Source organism: Haemaphysalis longicornis, unplaced genomic scaffold, assembly GCF_048455015.1.
Source record: "Haemaphysalis longicornis isolate Haplotype H1 unplaced genomic scaffold, Haemaphysalis longicornis Haplotype H1 scaffold_12, whole genome shotgun sequence".
NCBI lineage: Eukaryota > Metazoa > Arthropoda > Arachnida > Ixodida > Ixodidae > Haemaphysalis > Haemaphysalis longicornis.
In genome coordinates, this window is record NW_027526225.1 from 73,073,131 (window position 1) to 73,092,855 (window position 19,725).

The 19,725-nt window shown below is 46.0% G+C and overlaps 1 protein-coding gene across 2 annotated transcripts in view; it reads left to right on the plus strand.

Annotated features, from left to right (window-relative positions):
• Positions 1-19,725, plus strand: part of LOC144162807 (F-box/WD repeat-containing protein 9-like) — a 33,265-nt gene that overhangs the window by 6,210 nt on the left and 7,330 nt on the right. For both annotated transcript variants that reach the window (XM_077693470.1, XM_077693471.1), the window contains exons 4-7: positions 2,776-2,910; positions 3,030-3,142; positions 9,060-9,300; positions 12,837-12,956. In XM_077693470.1, coding sequence (XP_077549596.1) covers positions 2,776-2,910; positions 3,030-3,142; positions 9,060-9,300; positions 12,837-12,956 — 609 coding nt within the window. The remainder of the gene's footprint in view (positions 1-2,775; positions 2,911-3,029; positions 3,143-9,059; positions 9,301-12,836; positions 12,957-19,725) is intronic.

Genomic DNA, 19,725 nt, shown 5'->3' on the forward strand with positions numbered 1-19,725 from the left:
TTTTTCACTTGTGTAGGCCAAGCACCTTTGCAATAGCAGGAGTGCAAGGAATACCCACATCTCTTCCTTTGTCACTGGCACCCATTTTTTGGGGCGGGAGTGATCACTGGGACGAGAGCATTTCAACTTTTCAGCCGCTTTGTGATTGGTTTTGTCTACCACTAATGATATAAGTTCATCGTCCATAAACTGCTGAATATATTCCATAATGTCACCCGGCGATGACAATATGAAAGTCTTGCTTGGAATGGCCAAGAATGGAAAGTGAGGAGGCTTCACAGGAGGATTGTCCACATCAAACAGGATCCACTCGCAAGCACTCGCGATGTTTGCTTCCCCGCTGTCTTCGTCATCACCGGAGGAGCTGCTCAATTCACCGTCATCGCTGTCTTCACTTCCACACACAAGATAAACATCTGTATCCGAATCATCATCACTTGATGAAGATGACGAAAATGAAAAGCTTATTTTTCGAGTTGACGGGCCAGCTATGCATGGGTTGGCGGGTCTTTTCATAAAAAAAGCGCGCCTTGCCGCAGGAGAAAACTAACGTGTCGAGTAAATGCTGCCATCTAGTGGATGGCACGCAATCTAAGCCGTAGACGAGCGCTTCTCGTCCTGAACAGTATAGGGCAGTACCTATTCCGCTAAGACGAGCTCTGCTCGTCCAAAGCAGTTTGGTGACAGTTTGGGCAGGACGAGCTCTGCTTGTCCAAAGCACTTAAAGGAGCCATGAAGAGAAAATGCAAGTTGGTTTTATTCGAAAGATTTCGTGTTTTATAGTGCCCCCAGCGCTTGTCCGGATACAAACGGTGCTTTATTCACTGAGAAATTAAACAATTTAGGTTAAAATTTTGATTTTCCCGCTCAATCGTGCGTTTTCATGGTCCCAAGTGACATCACGGGAACCGACCGCTCTGCAGCCTAGAGTACCTTCACTCACGCATCCGCCGTACAGGGTAGAGACATGTAACGCTGGCGCCGCCATGTTCGGTTGCTCGCTCGCCGCCGAAGCAAGTCATTGTGTCAAAACCGCGCTAAAATTATCACCGCAACGCGGTTTACTGAAGAAGTTTGAATGTTATTGTTTGTTTCGCGTTGCTAGGTCTCGTGGGAAACGAAAAGAATAACGCGTTGAGCCCGTTGGCCCAATTGCGGCGGCACGGGACTGTTCAAAGGTTGTCTCCACCCTGTGCAGCGGTGTTGGTTTGTTCCCGCGTTTCTTTACGTTCCGTAACCTAGATGGCGCCACCATACCGTGGCAAGCGTTTGGTTTGTTTTTGCCCGCATTTAAACCTGGCTTGTTTTTGTTCTGGGAGAAAATATTCGTTCCCTGAAACAGTGCTCGCTCGACAAATGGGGTCACGTAAGACACCGTTGCTTGCGTCAATCGGCCAGTGTCGTCTGAGACAACCCCAAGCCCCGTAGTGCTGTGCAGCTAAACCAAAGCATGCTGTGCGCAGTACGAACAGCAGAACGCATCAGTACTTCTATGTTTACATGTGCTTTCGTAACTTCCACTGTTTGTCCCATCATTCTTATTGCTTTGTAAAGAATGTGCCCTAAATTTAAGCGCAAATCGCTCGTTCGTCTAGTTTGTAAGCTCTACCTAATTTGCGTCTGCTTCTGCCAGCCTCCGCCAATCGCAGAGCTTAGCCCATGTGACATCACAGGTTCTGTTGCGGGAAATGAGCTGGTGGGTCGCATGACCATTCCCGTTTTTCCTAATTATGTAGCTTATTTGAGCGAAGTTTACGTTAAAAGTGGTGTCAGTATGATTCTAACGAGACAATCTTTTGAATGAACCAAACTTGTGTTTTCTCTTCATGGCTTCTTTAAGGGGTTAAAGCGACATTTGACTCCACAATCACAGAGAGGCACCCTTGGGGAGTGAGCCCTATCAGGCTTTAGAAATAGAAACTTTAGAAATAGAACTGTGGGTCGTCTCAGAAGACAGTAATAGCTACTCATCTTGAATGTAAGAGTTGCGTCCTGGAAAAAAATGGCCGCGTATCTGCTCCTTTTGTTCCAAATGTCGACGAAAGACGATAGTTGACTGGCGCCCCTGCAATGTAAATGCCTCTCTTCTCTTTCCCGCTCACCTCTCATGCTGTTCCTCTCCCGTCTCGTTTCCTCCCAAGTTAACGTGATACAGGTTTGCTCAAGTCAATTTAAATTTACCGCGTTCCACTGCTCCAAGTCGGGTGTCTCGATGCCAGCACTGCTGTATGGCGGAGACGCGCGTGAATTGAGGCACTCTACTCCAACGTTGATGGAACCACGTTGCCCTACTCCACAAGCGTTCCAAGCGGAACGTGGAACCTATCTAGTGGAACCTTTCGTTGCTGTTGTCGTTCAATTTTTTTAAATGCCGCCAGGTAGCGCGGGCAACAGCAGGCGACGGTTTTCTGCAGTTGATGTAGTATTTCATTTGCTATCGCGAAAACCAAACATCCATGAATTTATTAACAAAGTAACACTGCAAATATCACTCATGTATCGATTGTCTGCCTCATATTTGCGTAATGTCTTGTTCTTGTTCAACAATGTTGACAAGTATGAACATTAACACTGGACTTAGACATTTACATTTGGCGGTGTGTATATAAGACTATTGCGCAGTTTCTGTTTCACTTTGGCTGGGTGGCTGAATCGAGTCACAGACACAGACAGACAGACACAGACCAAAATTTCTGTGTTTAAGTAGACCAAGAAAGACTATCGTCTTTAGAAAATAGGCAGTTAGTGAAATTTATGCTCCACCTTTTTTTCCAGCACGGTTCGGCTTGTGTCACGGCGTCTCGGGACAGGGACTTGAAAATGTGGGATATTCGTGACTGGGAGTCGAGTCCTCACGGAGGCTGTCCCGAGGGGAATCGCCTTATGAAGTCGGCCGTCAATGCGCACGGTGTGAGTTTGAATCCTGCTTCTTCTTTTTTTTTTTTTTTTTTGCCTTTGTTTTTTCTCTTGATGGTGTCCTTTACTGCTGGGGGTGTCGGCAGCGAATTACCGGTCCTCTCCCCCTCCAGGGCTGGATTTGGTGCCTCCACAGCATGGGCAACTCTCTGGTGTCCGGTTCTTTCGACAAAACTGTCAAGTTTTGGGACATTGAGCACGGTCTTCGAGAGGTCAAGTCGTTGACGTAAGTTCTTGTTTTTTTGTTGACCGGTTGCCACTAACCTTCAAAAAGAGAGAAACGAAAATTTTACTTGTTGACTCTTAGTACGAGACATGTGACGCTTCGCTGACTGGTACGCTAGTAGAAAAATCTAAGGCCAATCAAAGGCGGGAGAAGAGTCGGCGAGGTTCCTACAGATACTAAGGCATTAAAATCAACTGAATATTTATCGTACAGCGTAAAAATGAGGTGTGGGGGAAGCCCTTTTTGGGCTGTGTGAACCAGCACAGCGGTCAGCAGCACGACCACACATCTGCGAATGCCTTTCTGCCTAAGGGATGCAGTTGCTAGAGGTGAGATACTTGTGGAAATTAGGGGGACGTCTACTGCATGAGTGCTATTTGAGAAATAGTCAAATAAGCTGTTTGGAATGTTAAATGTAAACAAAAGTGTAAACTGGCTATACATTATAGAAACGTCTTGAAGGGTGTTGCCGGTTTTGTGAATCAACCACGCTAGACGCAGGTCTTTGCGAGCCTTTGCGAGCGCAACAATTGCTCATTTGATGTGCATCCCCATCGTGCATGACCATGGCACTCAGCCATCACACAGTCTTTGCACCACTCCTTAGAGGGGCCATGCAGACAAATACAAGTTGGTTTTATTCGAAAGACTTCGTGTTTTGTAGTGCCCCCAGCGCTTGTCCGGCAGCTAACGTATTCACTGATAAATTAATCAATTTTGGTTAAAATTTTAATTCTCCTGCCAAATCGCGTGTTTTCGTGACGTCTGCCATGAAGTCATGAAGGCGGGTATTCAAACGAACTTCCAGTGCGTCATTACGCTCTGCAGCCTTGCCTACCATCAGTCCTTCCAGGTGGCGCTAGCATAGTCAGCTGCGTACCGTTCTCTGCCGTTGTTCTGTTTTTGACCGTATTTGCACCTGGCTTGCACACATCGCTTACGCCAATCGGCCAGTGTTGTGTAAGACAACTCCAAAGCGGCGGAGTGCTGTGCAGCTAAAACAAGCAAAGTGCGCCCAGTACCACCAGCAGTGCGCATCGGTTCTTCAACTCTATGGGTACTTCTGTGTTTACGTGTATTTTCGTAACTTTCATTGTTTAGTCCGCAATTCTTACTGCTGTAAAATGAATATGCATTACATTTAAGTGCAAATAGGTCGTTCGGTTATATGCACAGCTGGGCATATGCCATCATAGGTTCTGTTGCGGGAAATGAGCTAGTGGGTCGCATGGCCATGACCTTTTTTCCTAACTATATAGCTTAAGCTTATTTGAGCGAAGTGGGAGTTAAAAGTGGTGTCAGTATGACTCTAACGAGGTAATCTTTCGAATGAACCAAACTTGTGTTTTGTCTAAGTGGCCCCTTTAAGCCTGCTCATTACAATCCCCCCCCGCCGTCTTGAGCCGTTCGTGTGCTTGCTACATAGTAAATGAATGCGTCACTCTCGCATGCAAAAAGTTGTATTTGAAGTGTGTGTTCGGAGGTGAATTGTTGCGTTTCGACTCTGCGAGCCTGTGCATGCATTTGTCTCGGTGGGATTGAGCCAAGGACGGGGCTGCAGTTCAAGCTGGGGCAACCGTTTTTCTGCTGGAGGCGTTGATACAGTCAAGCCCCACGATAGCGAAATCCCAGGGCTACGAAATTCTTGCGGCATGAAATATTTTCAAATCCCAGGCGAATGCCCGTAGAAGCCCATCTATTTGACAACTCAAGTCAATGAAATATTTTGGGACAGCGATCCTACATAAACAAAATTTGCTGCTACTCTAGGCAGCATTCCTTCTACCCACCTAAGGCTAGCAGTGTCTGAAATGTGCTTGTGGTGTCTGGCGGATAAACCAGATGGCGCCACCGTCCCTGGACTCACGCTTTGAAAACCGAAACCCAAACGCAAACACGGGCGGCCGGAGCGGGGCCGCGGGACGTGCGGTGAAGGAGTAGAGGAAAGAGAAGCGCACTCGCGCTAGGTTGTACACTTGCATCTCGTTTTTTCAATAAACCAAGTATCCGTTTAACTGAGTGTCTTTAATAAGAAGCAAGAACAGTACAAATTTCTGGCGACGAGGATGGGATCCCTGAGGGGATACCGAGAAGACCCTGCGAAATAGCACGCCTAGAGAAGATTGAAACTCGAAGACAAGATCACGAGACGAGCCATGCCCAAGGAGCCTACTGATGGACGCAGCGAAAGAGAGCAAGCAAGCCATCGGGATGGAAGCCTAAGTTCCTACCATTCTTTCTTTCGATCCGTATGTGGACCCGACATCAGTCTCCTCGAGATGGATGAGGTGACATGCACGATTTGAAAATTACCTCGTTGCAGCTAATATCACAGATGATCTGAGAAAAAGAGCACTACTGCTGCACCTAGCCGGAGAAGCCGTCCATGATATTTTTCTTACTCTTCCGAACACCAAAGCTCTCTACGACACGGCTGTTGCGAAATTGAAGGCTCACTTTGTGCCCGAGGAAAACTCCGTCTTTGAAAGGCTTCTGAAAGTGAAGCAAGAAGCAACAGAAAATATAAGCGAGTTGCCAACTAGCTTCTTCCTGCGAGTTCGGCGATGTGGACAAAGAAATCCTATCTCAGGTGATAGAGGGAACCACGTCGTCGATCCTAACAAGGAATGCTCTGCGGTTGTTTGGGGTGGCCTCGACATGGTTCGGTCGTTACTAAGTGCGCACGACGACGACGACGGCATGCAGTGAAGCACTTCTTGCAGCGCGGAGCTGAGCTGTGAAGTGAAGTTGCTTTAAGGCAAAGCCTGGAAAACTGATGCAACCCACTTTTGGTATATATTTTTTTTTGCAGACTATTTTCCTTTCTCTTATGTTTCGTTTTCACGGCAACAAATTCCGACGAAAGCAAATTTTTGGCTTTCCCGGGCGATGTGGTTGCTGCGGGGTTCAACTGTATTTCGGCACACGTCAAAAATACCCAGGTGGTCAAAGTTTATTCGAAACCAGAGTCTTTCAATGTTTTACTGGTCACGAAACTTCGGCGCTCGTTTCATATAGGGACCGCGCGCGCCGCTGCAGGCGCCACCGCCGCACGAAGGTCATCCAGCCGCCGCGCGTGCGGCGTTTTGGCCAGCTCTTGGCGTGCAGACGCTTGCTGCTTTTGGTGTCTGCGCTCTGATTAAGCGTGTTTTTTTTCGTAGTAGTTAGTGCTGAATAGTCCAGTCATTGTGTATATCACCTTCCTTCAATGGGGTTTTATTTTTCGAAGTAAATTACCGTTGATTTCGGCCGCGAACGGCAACGGCTTCTGTGTGCTCTGGCACAAGCGCTGCGCCGTCGTGTTTACGGATTTTTCAATCTATATTGCTTCTTTTCGTAAAGCAAAGGTGCAATTACCACATATACGGTAGCTGTGTAGAGTCACGGAATGCTGCGGGCCTATCGATAATACAATAAAAAAACTGAAAGAAACCAAGTACGCGTCGTTCAGACTACGCTTAATGAATCCGTTGATTGATCTGGAATGCACAGAACGCTAAAAGAGATATACCAATAGTACTGTCGTTTCGATGAGTTGTTACATACTTGAGAACATCTAAAAACGCTGCAGAAACGCGAAGGATCAAAACACGAAGAGATATATGTTGCACCATGTGTCTTTCTGCATCCACGCTTTGCAATACTTGAAAAAACAGGAAGTGAAAAAAGAACAATAAAATTGATTTTATCACACGCAACAAAAAATTTCAATGTTACGAAGGGAGACAAAAGAGCGTGGTCCAGCGTACAAAAATTTATTTTTTCGCGCTGCGATGTGCAGCACACGGGGAAAACAGAATATTTCCACGTAGCCAAGAACGAAGCAAAGCTTTTCTGAACGCAGCGAGCTAGCGATCTCTTGCACTACAAAAGACTAGAATGAAACACAAACGTCGAAGAAGCAGTCCGCAGTGTGAGCCCTCATTCCCACAGCCGTTTTTTACCCCGTCACGTCACCGTCCCGTCACCCTCTTCCGTCATGGGCGCCGTTTTTCGACCGATTTCTCGCCGAAAACGGTGCGACGGTGGCGAGAGGCCGAGCTCTACATTTCCGTCACGTCAACGTGACGGGACCATGCCCCGCGCTAAACCAGCTAATCAGAAAACAAATTTTTACGACTAAATTTCGCGAAAAGTGAGCCCAAACCATTTTCTTTACTTTTTAGATGAAAAACGCTCAAGTCTATAGGCTAAACTGATCACTAGGCAGACGACCCTGTAATCTGACGGAAAGATCCCGTGTGGATCCAGTCTGAACACTTCTCCGTTCCGACAATGTCGCTTTTTGTTGACGTGACGGTGCCGTGACGGAGAAGGTGACGGCTGTGTGAATGAGGGCTGACGTGCACAGATGAACGTCGATAAAGTGAGTTGCGCGGCGTTTGCTATGCATGCATTACGCTGGGAACGTTATTAATTTCAGATCCATGGAAATGGGATCGAGAACATTGTCGAAGAAACAAAAAATCAAGTTAGCGACAAGGTGGCACCCTTTCCATATCAAACAATATTGCCTGGCGGGACGTACGACAAACAGAGCAAATGGGCGCTCCGGTTGAAACGCCAGATAAGAAACCGGAATCGGACACGCGCGGTTACAAACAAACAAAACGAACCCTAAGGGATGATTCGCGGAAATATGAAAAGTAAAAGCACAAGGACGTCCCAAAGGTTTTTTACACGTGAGCCTGAGCGCAAGGTAATACAAGTTTGCAAACAGGTAATGGAGCACCGCTACAACCTGACTGATATGACAAAATCCGGCTTTAAGTTACCCTTGTACAAGTCTAGGTCCACGATGCTCTCAAAATGGTACATTGCTTTTTCCATTCTCACATACAGTGCATTTCCACACACTGTCGCACACTTATAATCGAAGCTGAAATCTCCCTTTGCTTGCCTTGGATTGGCGCGCCTCCAATTCCCATGTAGGTGCCCGTCGCTCGGTCAACAGAACAAGGAAACATTTTCTGTGGTATCGTTGTACAAGGAACGACATCCCGGGACGCAACACATGTTCGGCATCGTCGTTGCACTACTTAAGTCGCATCACAAGAGTGCGATATGCACGTTACATTTTTTTCCCGCACAAAACAAACACAACTCGCCGCGGCTCCGCCGTTCGAGCCAGCGCAACGCCGCCCGAGGAGTGACCTCAGTGAGAGGGTGGCGCCACCGCGCGGCGGCCAAACGCAGCATATGAAGCTCTCCCATTGAGTTACGGAGCAGTTTCGTGACCAGTAAAGCATTGAAGGACTCTGTCGAAACCCTCCACTGCGGTGCATCTCATAGTCCATGGGTGTAGCTTCAACATATAACTACCTCCCCCCCACCCCCCTTTCCAACTTTTTTTTAAGTGCAGAGGACTTTAGGGACTCGCCTTATCATCATAGCTCGCTCGCTGGACCCAAGTAGAGCCACATGGCGTTCTGCCGTCGCGGCGTAACCCAGAGGCTTCGAAAGCCAAGCGGTTTATATAGTCATAAGCATACGAAACTCGTGAACCGCTGGCGCTTGTCATACATCTCCCCGCTTGGTGCAAAGAAAACTGTAGGTACATTCGAGGCAAAATATACGTAATTAACCAGCAGCGCTCGCGTTCATTTAGTTAGGAGGCTCGTTGGGTTGGTTTTTATGATAGTAAGCGAAACAAAGTTGCACTGCAACGCCGGCACGTGCGGGAGGAAAAGCAAACTCAAAAAGAACAGAGTCAGAGCTCCCGCTGGCGCTGTTTCAGGCAGGGGGTGCGCGAGCACTGCGAACACGGGAACTTTGAACTAAATTGGGTGGTAGCAGTGAGCGGATAACAGCGCGACAGCCTATTAGGGCGAACCACTGCTCTGCACTTCTGACAGCTTTCACATTGAGTGGAACGGCTTTAATTTTTCTGTTTGTGAGCCTGTCTCGCTGTCTGCAGTTTCGGGTGGCCGGTGACCTCAGTGGAGAGCTCGTGTGGGGAGCTGTTGATTGGACTCTACGATGGAACTCTGTTCCGGTACGATCCTCGAGCACCCGACGACCTGTCCAGGCTGGGTCGGGCTGGAGGGTCGGTCACCTGCTTGGCGGTGTCCGACACCACGGTGTTGGCGGGCGCTTCCCGGATGCGTCTGTTCGCCCTCGACGTGCGTTCGAGGAAGCGAAGGAGGGACCTGGAGCTGGTGAGTGGACTGGACTCGGTCTCGACGGAAAGGTTCAATTCAATTCAATTCAATTCATTCATTCAGCATTCTTAACAAAGAACAACACGAATGCTAGGGCAAGGACAAAAAGCCGCCATGCAGCAGCTTGACAAAGGTCCTTGCCGCTGAGTTTGGCAAGGTGCAGCGACAAGCATGATCGAACAAAAACACAAATACAAGCTTACATCGAACTTAGTTAAAGAACAAGCGTACAACCGACACATATACATTACACCTTGATACAAAGTTTCACAATGTTTCGTTTCATTTGTTTTGTTTACGCTGTATTACTTGATTACGTAATGTTTCGTTCGTATTACTTTCGTATTACTTATTACGTAATGTTTCGTTTGTTTCGTTTACGCTGCATTACTTGACCGCTTCTCAGACGCTTTAAGGGGTACACTGCTCTTAAAAGTGCTTCCTTTAATTGTTTTAAGTGAGCTCCGTGAAACTTGTCAGTCTTGCTGCTTTTTTTTCCCGCCGATTTCAAATGTGCCATTATTTTTCGAGTAAGTAGTTCCCAAGATAATTAGAGATAACTAGCCATTTTTGGAGGGGCAATAGACAAAACAGTGTTGGTCATAAAACTGCAGTCTTCCTATTTTCCCATACCATGAATACCCTGGTGAATGCAATAGGAGAATTGTTTTTTTTATGCACTTCTTGTAACTGATTTTACTGCTCATTAAACGTTGGTGGCACCAGTGGCAAGTGACCAGTGAGTGCCCATTTCAAACACCAAAGTGTAATGAGCTGTGAACACCAAAAAACCGCTTCCTATATTGCATTCACCACGGTTCCTAGTATTGGAAAATATGAAGACTACAGTTTTATGACTCGCACTTTTTTTGTCTATTGCTCCTCCAAAAATGACCATTCTCTAATTATCTTGGGAACTAATTGACTGACACAAGAAATAATGGCATGTTTGAAATCAGTGGGGAGAAAAGCAGCAAGACTGACAACTTTCACAGAGTTTACTGCAAATTTGAAAGAAATTGTTTTAAGAGAAAAAAAGATGACTCGTTTTTTTCTTCACAATTAGGGAAGTTCAGTTCCTTGTGCACAGTTTCCATATTCGCACTTTTCTTAGAAAGTCGTATTTCTCGCTCAAAAACAGTTTTTCCGTAAGCAAGTAGTAAGTGCACCACATCCTCTTTAAGAATGTTCTCCGTGTTTATCACTTTTCATCAAGAAACTTCCCGTTCAAAATCAGAATGCTTTTGTAGGACTAGCTGTATTAAAGTGACCCAGAAAAGCCTTTTGTAAAAGTTACAAAAGGCCTTTATTGCCGCGTAGTACCAATACAGCGATGCAATGCTGTAGGAATTATTTATCTACATTCAGTATTAGCTGCCCCAGAAGCAATTAAGTGCACCTCTCCCCCCTTGCCGATTGATTCCTCCTCCCCATCTGCTTCTTTCAAAGCAGCTGGGAACACTGGGAATAGCTATGTGACATCGCAACGCTCGACTTCCGTTCTCCGCTAGCTACATTCGTGCGCCTAGGCACGTATCAATCGCTGCAGACCCGCTTTTGCCTCGGGATCGCGCGGGAAGGAGGAAGAGCAACCGAAAGCCAATGGCAGTGACGTTGCCGGCGACTGACCATCGGCCGAGTTAGGGGGGCGCCTCGCCATTACGTCAGCCGCGATCGGCGTTGCATCAGCCGCGGTCGGCGTTGCGTCAGCCGCGGTCGGCTCGCTGCAGTGGCGCGCTCATCGGCTGAGAAAGGCGATCTTCAAAAATTGTTTACAAATTATCCGTACAACGTATGGGGGCTCACACTTGGCTCAAAAATCCCCCGTTATATGTTCTACCACCTGAATGCATTTGATTGCCACGTTCACAAAGCTTTTCTGGGTCCCTTTAAGAACTTGCTCAGCAACCATTGGAGAGCTGATTTCCCGGCGAGGGCAATCCAAAGACGCTGTTGCACGTCTTTTCCACATTGGTCCTTCGGAGCCGCGCACAAAAAAAACGTCTCTTTTGGGCTTCACATTCCAAGATTGCAACATTGAATGCTGTTCTTTCATTAAATGATGATAATAGCAATGCACAAGCCAGCCTTTTTAAATAATTCGGATCAAAACCTGGGCGCAACACCACCATCAAGGGGCTGAATGAGCTTGTTGACCACAAGCGAAAATACTTCGCGAACAGAGCTGTACGATGGTGCACAAAATGGCAAGGAAGGACATAAGACAGGCTGAAAAGCAAAAAAAAAAAAAAGACTTCTGTGGTGATTACGAAGCTGGTGCTTTTTAAATAAATGGCTCGAGTAATGTTTGGCAAAAAAATTATTGTTTTTAACCTCTTTTTTTTTACTTTAAACCCAATTATCTCAAAAGAATGTTTTTAATTACATAGGTACCAGTATGTCCTATATCTTCCAGAACAATGACCTGATTTTTTTCCCTGTCATCTACATAACTTGTCACACCTACTGTACTATGTTTGAAAATATGCGCACAGCCATTTTTTTTGTTCCACAACTTTTAATACTATAATAATGCTAAAATTTAGGTACAGATGGACAAAAAAATCATAAAAAATTGAATTATGTTTTTATTTCTACTATAGTTTTTTAAAGGAGCACAAAATTTGAAAGAAAATGATATATACATTATGTAGATACCTTTATTAGATGCTGAGAAAAATGTACCTCAAAATGGCTTACCCTGTGCTCTTAAAGGAGCCATGAAGCGAAAATACAAGTTCGTTTAATTTGAAAGAACTAGAATTCAGTATCTCACTCAGCTCCATTACAGCCACAAAAAATGTTTTTTTAACGAAAAAAAAGCAAGAAGTATTTGAAAACTTTCAAATTTTGCGCCACAGTGACATGTTACGAGCAAGAATGACGTCATACGGGCCAACAATAAAACATAATTTTCAGTGCATGAACTGCACGTTAGCATTCAAGTGATGCGGTCAAATAGAACTAGAGGCCCCATTACAGACGTCCAGTCATGTGTCGTCGCGACAGGTCAGTTAGGCGGCCGCCAATCGCACAAACAAGGTTCCGTGACGTCATAGAAAAGTTGCGGGAAATTGGCTAGGGGGTCGCGACTGCTTCACATGTTTTCTTTATTATCTCCGTTATTTGTTCGAAGATTGCGATGATATTGGTATCATTGTTATCGGGACTAAGCAGTCTCTCTAACAAACCCAACTTGTATTTTGTCTTCATGGCTCCTTTAAGCCGCCGAGGGATTTCGAGGGATTTTGCAACTTGTGTGACTCTCAGGTTGTTCTTTGTTCGTGATTGTTTCACGATTATTTGTTCATGATTATTTCGGGGTGAATTCATCGGTGCTTGTGTTGTTGGAATGCTAAAGCGTGATGGCTTCCCCTGGTGTATGCCATGGAGCCCTGAGGGGTGCACTATTTGGTCATCTGTTGCCATTTTGCTAATTTCTAGCTTTGCATTTGTTCTGCCTGGATATGAACAACCTTTTCTCATGCTAAATTAACAGCACTGATATTTCCGGCACTTCCTTCTCCTGGCAGGTCTTTGAGGAAAGCTACCCGACGTCCCTTTCATTCGACTCTCGCCAACTGTGGATAGGAATGCAGTCCTCGGCCATTGCCACTGTTGACATGACCACAAGTCCATCCAAGCTTGTGCAGGTAAACATTTGCGTGTCATCGCTTGGAAGATGTCTCTGTTGCAGTTATTGATGAACAAGAAACGCTTATTCACTGCATGCACACAAGAATCACTGGATAGCTTTGGACATCTGGCGCAGTTGAAACGCAACTTAAAAGTTTTATTTAAAAAAAAAAAAAAACAGAGGTGGATACAAGCTGTGTTGGTGCACTGACTGTGGTGTGTTGTTGTTTCTGTCCGAGTGGTAATGGGCCTCGATTTGCAGTTAGTTGCCACAGTGGCAAAAGCGAAACGTACAGAGGAGTATGAATATTCGAAACTTGAAGTACTCTGCAATTAGTGTTTGGTATTTAACCCCATTCACAGCACACCATTCCAAATATTGAAGGTTTTCGAATATTCAAATTTAGTTCGAGTTCATTCAAGTTTATGAATAAACTCAATAAAGGTTGGCTCTGCTGCGGGACACGCGAACCTTTAAAGGGGCCGTGCAGACAAAACACAAGTTTGGTTCATTTGAAAGATTGCCTTGTTAGAATTATGCTGACACCATTCCTAACGTAAACTTTGCTTAAATAAACTACAGCCTACGCCCGTTACAACGGACCCTCTGAATCCGGAAAAAAACGTCCGCTGTAGCCGAAGTATGTAGTATCCGTCAAGGGGGAAGGGGGGGGGGGGGGGGGGGGGGCTATGAGCCCTACAGTGGGTACTTTGACCGATATTGCATGCATAGTACATACACTTTGTTCTTTCTACACGCCTGCAGCACCTCTGCACAGTGTTCGCGCGAGGGCAAAAAATAGCGTAAACACCGTTTCCAAAACTTAGCACCGGCACTTCGAAAAGGCCTAGCGCATGTGGTCAAGCGTGTAAAGACGCAAGATGAGCTGAGCAAATAACGCAAGAATATAACTAGGCGCAGTTATAAACCAGCTATAAAACATCAGTCGTGCCCATCAGCATTAGCTAGGCTCTTTTAAATCCCCTCACGACGAGGCAGGTTTTCCCGAAACCGTTCGTCAAACAAATCGGATCGCTGCCTGACGTTCCCTCAAGGCAGATTCCACATTTTTAGCGATTTTATTCTGGTCATTGAAACAGATGTAATGAAATAATCTGATGACGGTCAGCTGTAAAATCGAAAGTTGGACCAGTTGGACTGCGCACGGTTACTGGCAGATTGCACACAATGGATGGGGAACAACCCCTACTTGAGGCATTTCTTACCTTTTTCACCGAACGGAACGGGAACGATGCATGCGTGGGAATAATAAAAGCCGAACTTCACTGAACCCGAGTTTTTGATTACATAAAAAAACTGACGAGGGCAGACTCGCCTCCGAGTGCACCACTTCGAGTATTCGATTGCCCTGTTTTCAATCTCACCGGAGTCGCGTTTATCGGCAGCGGCCTTGTTCTTCACGGTACAGCGGACACTGTGCTTAGACAGGCCTGTACTTGTGGCGATGTCAGCCTGTTTTTCGTCGTGTTCAACAGCGTTAATTACGCTTAATTTATCCGACAGTGAAATCAGCTACCCTGCCGCTCATGCCGCTGGTCGCACAAAAAAAAAAAAAGAAAAGCCACTGGCTTGGCTTGGCTGCGCCAACGACCCGGCTGCCAGCAATGTTGCCAGACATAATAGTTTTCTTGCCAAAATAAACGAAAAAGCACACCGGGCGCCGGCCCCGCGGAAGTCCACTATAAACGTTCAGTCGAAACAATTTTCGCCTAAAATTTAGTCTGTTGTAGCCGATAGTCTGCTCTAGCCGGGTCTGTTGTGAGCGGAGTGGACTCCATTTAAAATGCATGGGTACCAGACAAACCAACAGAAATGGTCTGTTGTAACCGAAAGTCCGTTGTTGCCGGATCCGCTGTAACGAGCGTAGACTGTATATAATTAGAAAAAAAGGGATTGGCCATGCGACCCACTGGCTCATTTCCCGCAACAGAACCTATGTTATAAGCCGTACTGTGCGATTGACTGAGGCCGGGAAAAGCACACGCAAATCACGCAGGGCTTATAAGCTTGCCAAACAAGCTATGTGCGGTAAATGTAGGGCACATTCTTTTTATGCAGTAAGAATTGTGGGGTGAACAATTAAAAGTTATGAACGAACACGTAAACACTGAAGCAGTTAGTGCGGCACTTTGCCGGCTGACACCGCTAACACAGCCGTCGCACGCACTGGACTTGTCTGAAGCAGCACTGACCAACTGACACAAGTGGCACGGTCACTTACGTGGCCATGTTTGTCGAGTCATAGCTTAAGTTTTAGGAAACGATTAGTTTGAAGCATAATAAAATAATGGCAGGTGTAGAAGTCCGGCCAAAAGCGGAGTGCGAACACTGGCACTCCAGCAGTATTGCAGTGCCATCGTGACCAGCACAAAGCAGTGTTGGTCACGAAACTGCAATCTTCACATTTTCCAACACTGAACCCTGGAGTGCAGTAAGAGAATCAGGTTTTTGATGCCCCACTTGAAACTAATTTTACAGCTCACTAAAGTTTGGTGTTTGAAATGGGCATTCGAAATGGTTCCTTGCCACTGGTGCAAGCTTAATTAGCTGTAAAATCAGTTTATTCCTTTATGCTTTATCGCAAGGCATGCCCCTCTATGTTGGCTTTCTTACAATTTGCTACCACAATTGGTTGTATTCACTGGCGTGCATGCATTGCGACAACCATGTGTGTGCGCCACCATGCCGGTGTGTGCACGTACCCATTTCTAAAGCGGCGTTGTGTATGCTTGGTCACTTGCCGATAGAGGTCGCTAGTCTCCCAGCTAACAACGCCCTCACTGCTACGACACTGTTGTATCTCAATGGGCGTGTGGGTTAACAGTCACAATTTCTTCGGAAGAATTATTTGGTTTTTGTACTGGACGACTCTGCCGTAGGCAAAGTGTGGGCGCACCTATGTCGATACCCGTGTTTGCAGGCAACATAGGCTCTTTGCAGGTAACGTAGGCTTTCTGCAGGTAACGTAGGCTCTTTGCAGGCCTTGTCAGACAATGTAGGCTCTTTGCAGGCAATGTAGGCTCTCTGCAGGTAGCATAGGCTCTTTGCAGGCTTGTGCAGGCAATGTAGGCTCTTTGCAGGTAATGTAGGCTCTCTGCAGGCAACGTAGGCTCTTTGCTGGCCTTTGCAGGCCATGTAGGCTCGTTGCAGGCAACTGCTCTGCAGCGTGGCTCTTTGTGCGTCGTGCCACTTTCTTCCGTATCAGGGGCTCCAATCTCCGATGCTTATGCAGAGTTCTCGAGGGCACGTAGAGCATCAATACAAAATGTCACTGCGACTGTTCATAGCTGTTGACACCACGGTCGAGAGTCGGGTAATAATAGTGTAGGCAACGTGTGTTGTGGCCTTTTTCTTTTTTTTTCTGTGAGAAGCGGATGCATGCATAGACATGTCGGGCACTGTCATGGTGGTTTTCTAGAACAATCTAGAGCCAGCCCTCCGACGTTTGCCTGCTGACTGTTTTTAAAAGACTTGCCAGAACAGGTTCCATGATATTACGAATTTTGTGTGATTTTTCATGTGTATATTTGTGATTTCACATTTTTGGTAAACGTAAACATTTTATACACTCTTCAGAACTTGTATCTGTTGCGTATATGGATTTTATCCAACTCTTCCACTCCTGCTATGTTTCTTGTTGAGACAGCAGTATTTGTAAAAACAAATAAAATTCTGCCGGGTTCCTAGACATGTGGGAACAATGAATCAAGTAAACATTCCACACGGTGACTATATGAAGTTTATGCGCAGTAAACTTGCAGCCAAAAGGCAGTCCCCATGGGATACCGAAACTAACAACAATCTTCATGTGGTTAAACCCACCATATCGGAATGAGAAACAACCAGACCTGAAGAACGCCTCACAAAAGTCATTCTATGTCGCCTCTGCATAGGACACACAAATCTGACACGTAACTTTCTCCTGATGAAACAAGATGAAATGACATATGAAGAATGTGACCAAGATCTAACAGTAAACCGCATCTTAATCTCATGTGCGAAAATTGAGGTCCCGAGAAAAAAACATTTTAGGCAGTTCTACAATGAACACATCCCCTTTCACCCAGTTTATTCCTATGAGATGATGTCTTTGTGGAAATTTCCTCCGTTTTTTTGTTTTCCAAAAAAAAGCAAAGGTGTTAAACAAGCTATATAAATATCCTAAACGCGAGTAAGCACACACAGAAGTAAACACACAACCTTCTGTACGGTGCATGATGGCCTTAGTTGCTTATGTGCCAAAAATTTGGCATGAATTTGGAGGGAGGGTTGATTATGCAGGGAAAAGTTGCAACAGATTTCTAAAAGTTGAAATTTCATACAATAACAATGCTAAGAGAAGTGCTAAAAGAAGAGAAGAGAAGCCTTACCTTTCTAGTAAAAAATTAGTAGTGGCTTAGCTCTGCTATGCCAGGATGTACGTAGCGTGAGCTAAGGTTCAGCAGGCCACTCCAGTCCAGTCACTGCTCCTGGCGCATGCTCAGCTCGGCTCTTCACGAGCCACGCCAAACGGCTATCAAGCGGCTCCGGTGCAGTATCAGACTTGGCTACTGCGCAATAGAGGCGCGCACCTGGGCACGCGCCGGCGCCAGTGCGTCTGCCGCGGCTATGATGCAAAACAATCCAACACAGTCCACTTTAATCCAATCCAAGCCAATCCAATCCAATGTCCCTCGCGCTTGCGCAGAACGGCCCTTCACGGCACTCGCGAAACTGCTCAACCTCGGCCAGTGTAGCTTACGCTACAAAATACGTGGGTGATTATGTAATGAATTTTGTTTTTTATTCACAACATGCTAGTGGCCTCCCACTTGCCACGGAGCTGCTGTCCTCCTCACTGAAGCCACTCACCGCTTCACATTTGTCGTCGGCCCACAGGGCATCGTCTTCTGTGCCGTCAAGACACTCCAAAACTTCTTTTCCCACACCGGAAATCTTCCCTTCCTTGGGCCCACAAAACACACGGCAATCCCTGTTCATCGCCCAAACCTCCTGTGTTCACCAGCGGCACTGGGTCAACACTGATGTGCCACCCAGCCGTGCAATCTCCATGTGCTTCAACACATTTATTTATTTATTTATTCAAAGTACCTTACAGGCCCAACTGGGCATTGAGTAAGGGGGGCTTGTGGAGGAAATCACATCAAAATGACGAACAAAAGTTATACAATGATTAGTCATTTCATATACAGATATCGACAAGTCAAGTAAGCAGTCAAGAAAGAACTTCATCACATCATCATCACAGCGGCAAGAGAATTATTCATAAAATAAGAACATCATCAAGCAAAACACAATGCAAAACTAAGAAAAAACCAATGCGAACGGAATCATTCCGGTTTAATCTGAAAAATGGATCTGCAAGTGATGACAGAATATTTCCGGGTTAGTCAGCGACGCGATGGTATCAGGAAGATCATTACACAAGCGGACAGCGCGTGGAAGAGCGGATGAATTAAATGCGTTGGTGGTGCCGTCAATGCGTGCGAAGCTACGTTGGTTAAATAATCTGTGTGATATGAAAACAGGGGTTATAATGCGCAAAGGGGAATACTATCTGGTGCTATGAATGTATTTCCCCACCACCTTCAGTTTAAAACTGGCTGTGTAGCTTATGTACTGGTCTATTGTACACCATGCACAAGGAGCACAAAGAAAGGTCGGAACACAACTGAACAAAACCATGGAGCGTATTGGCGAAGTCGTGGGACAGCACAGAACAGGGAAAGAGTGCGGAGTACGTTTAGTGCTTTGTTCGCACGCCACAGAGCTTTCGTGGCGCTGTATGCAAGAAGGTTTGTTTTGTGTTTAGCAGGTGGCACTCTGCAAGTGTGCAATTTTTAAATTGTGAACCACGGCATTCGCACTCACGTCTCTGGCTACTGTTCAGAGTTTTTGGTTAGATGCATTTTTATCGTTTTTGCGCGTACTGTGGCATGATATCAAGTTACTGCGATCGTCTACGGCATCAGCAACCATGCGGAGATAAAAATGCACCCACCTCTCCGCGAGGGGAACCCTGTGTAGATGTGACGCATCGTGGGGTTCACTTGGTGTTTCCGTTGGATTGATTCTGAAATTGCGTGAAATGTGTCGGGAACGCGTATGATTATTATGTTTTATGATTATTATTATGTTTTATTGGCCAATCTTGGTCAATCTCGCTAAGTGGTATGCTTGGGGCTTCGCTGTCGCAACGACCTTTACTCCATCATTGTTGCTGTAAGTGGGAGCTTCTTTTCTTTTATTGCAAGTGTTAATCATTGCCCCATCATGCGTTGTATCAGTAGCATCTTGACGTAGTTTGAATGAGTCAAGGATATAAGGCGCGTTCGTAGCATTTGATTCTGTCTCGGTTTTGTGGCGCAGTGGGAAGAGCACCATGTACCTCGCGTTCCGCCCACAGAAAAAGTCGTGGGATGGAAACCGGGCGCCGCTAACTATTATTTTTTTTATAGTGTAAGGGGAGGTGCGGACAACGCCGTATGGAGGGACAAGGCGAGTGAATGAGATGCAGTCGCATCTGAAACTTATTCCCGCTGCATTTTTTATGCAAGGTGACAGGAAAGTAAATTCTGGAGAAGAAAAGGGAAGGGGGGGGGGTGTTTACGCAAGTGGGTTCATTACGCAAGTAAATATGGTATACTTTCTCTATTTGTGGCATGTTGAGGAGGCACCCTGCACTTCTTCATGGCAATGTATTCCAAAGTTTTCTTCTCCTAATTTGTTATGTTTTCGAAGTGTGTTTAGTGTGTAGCGTAGCG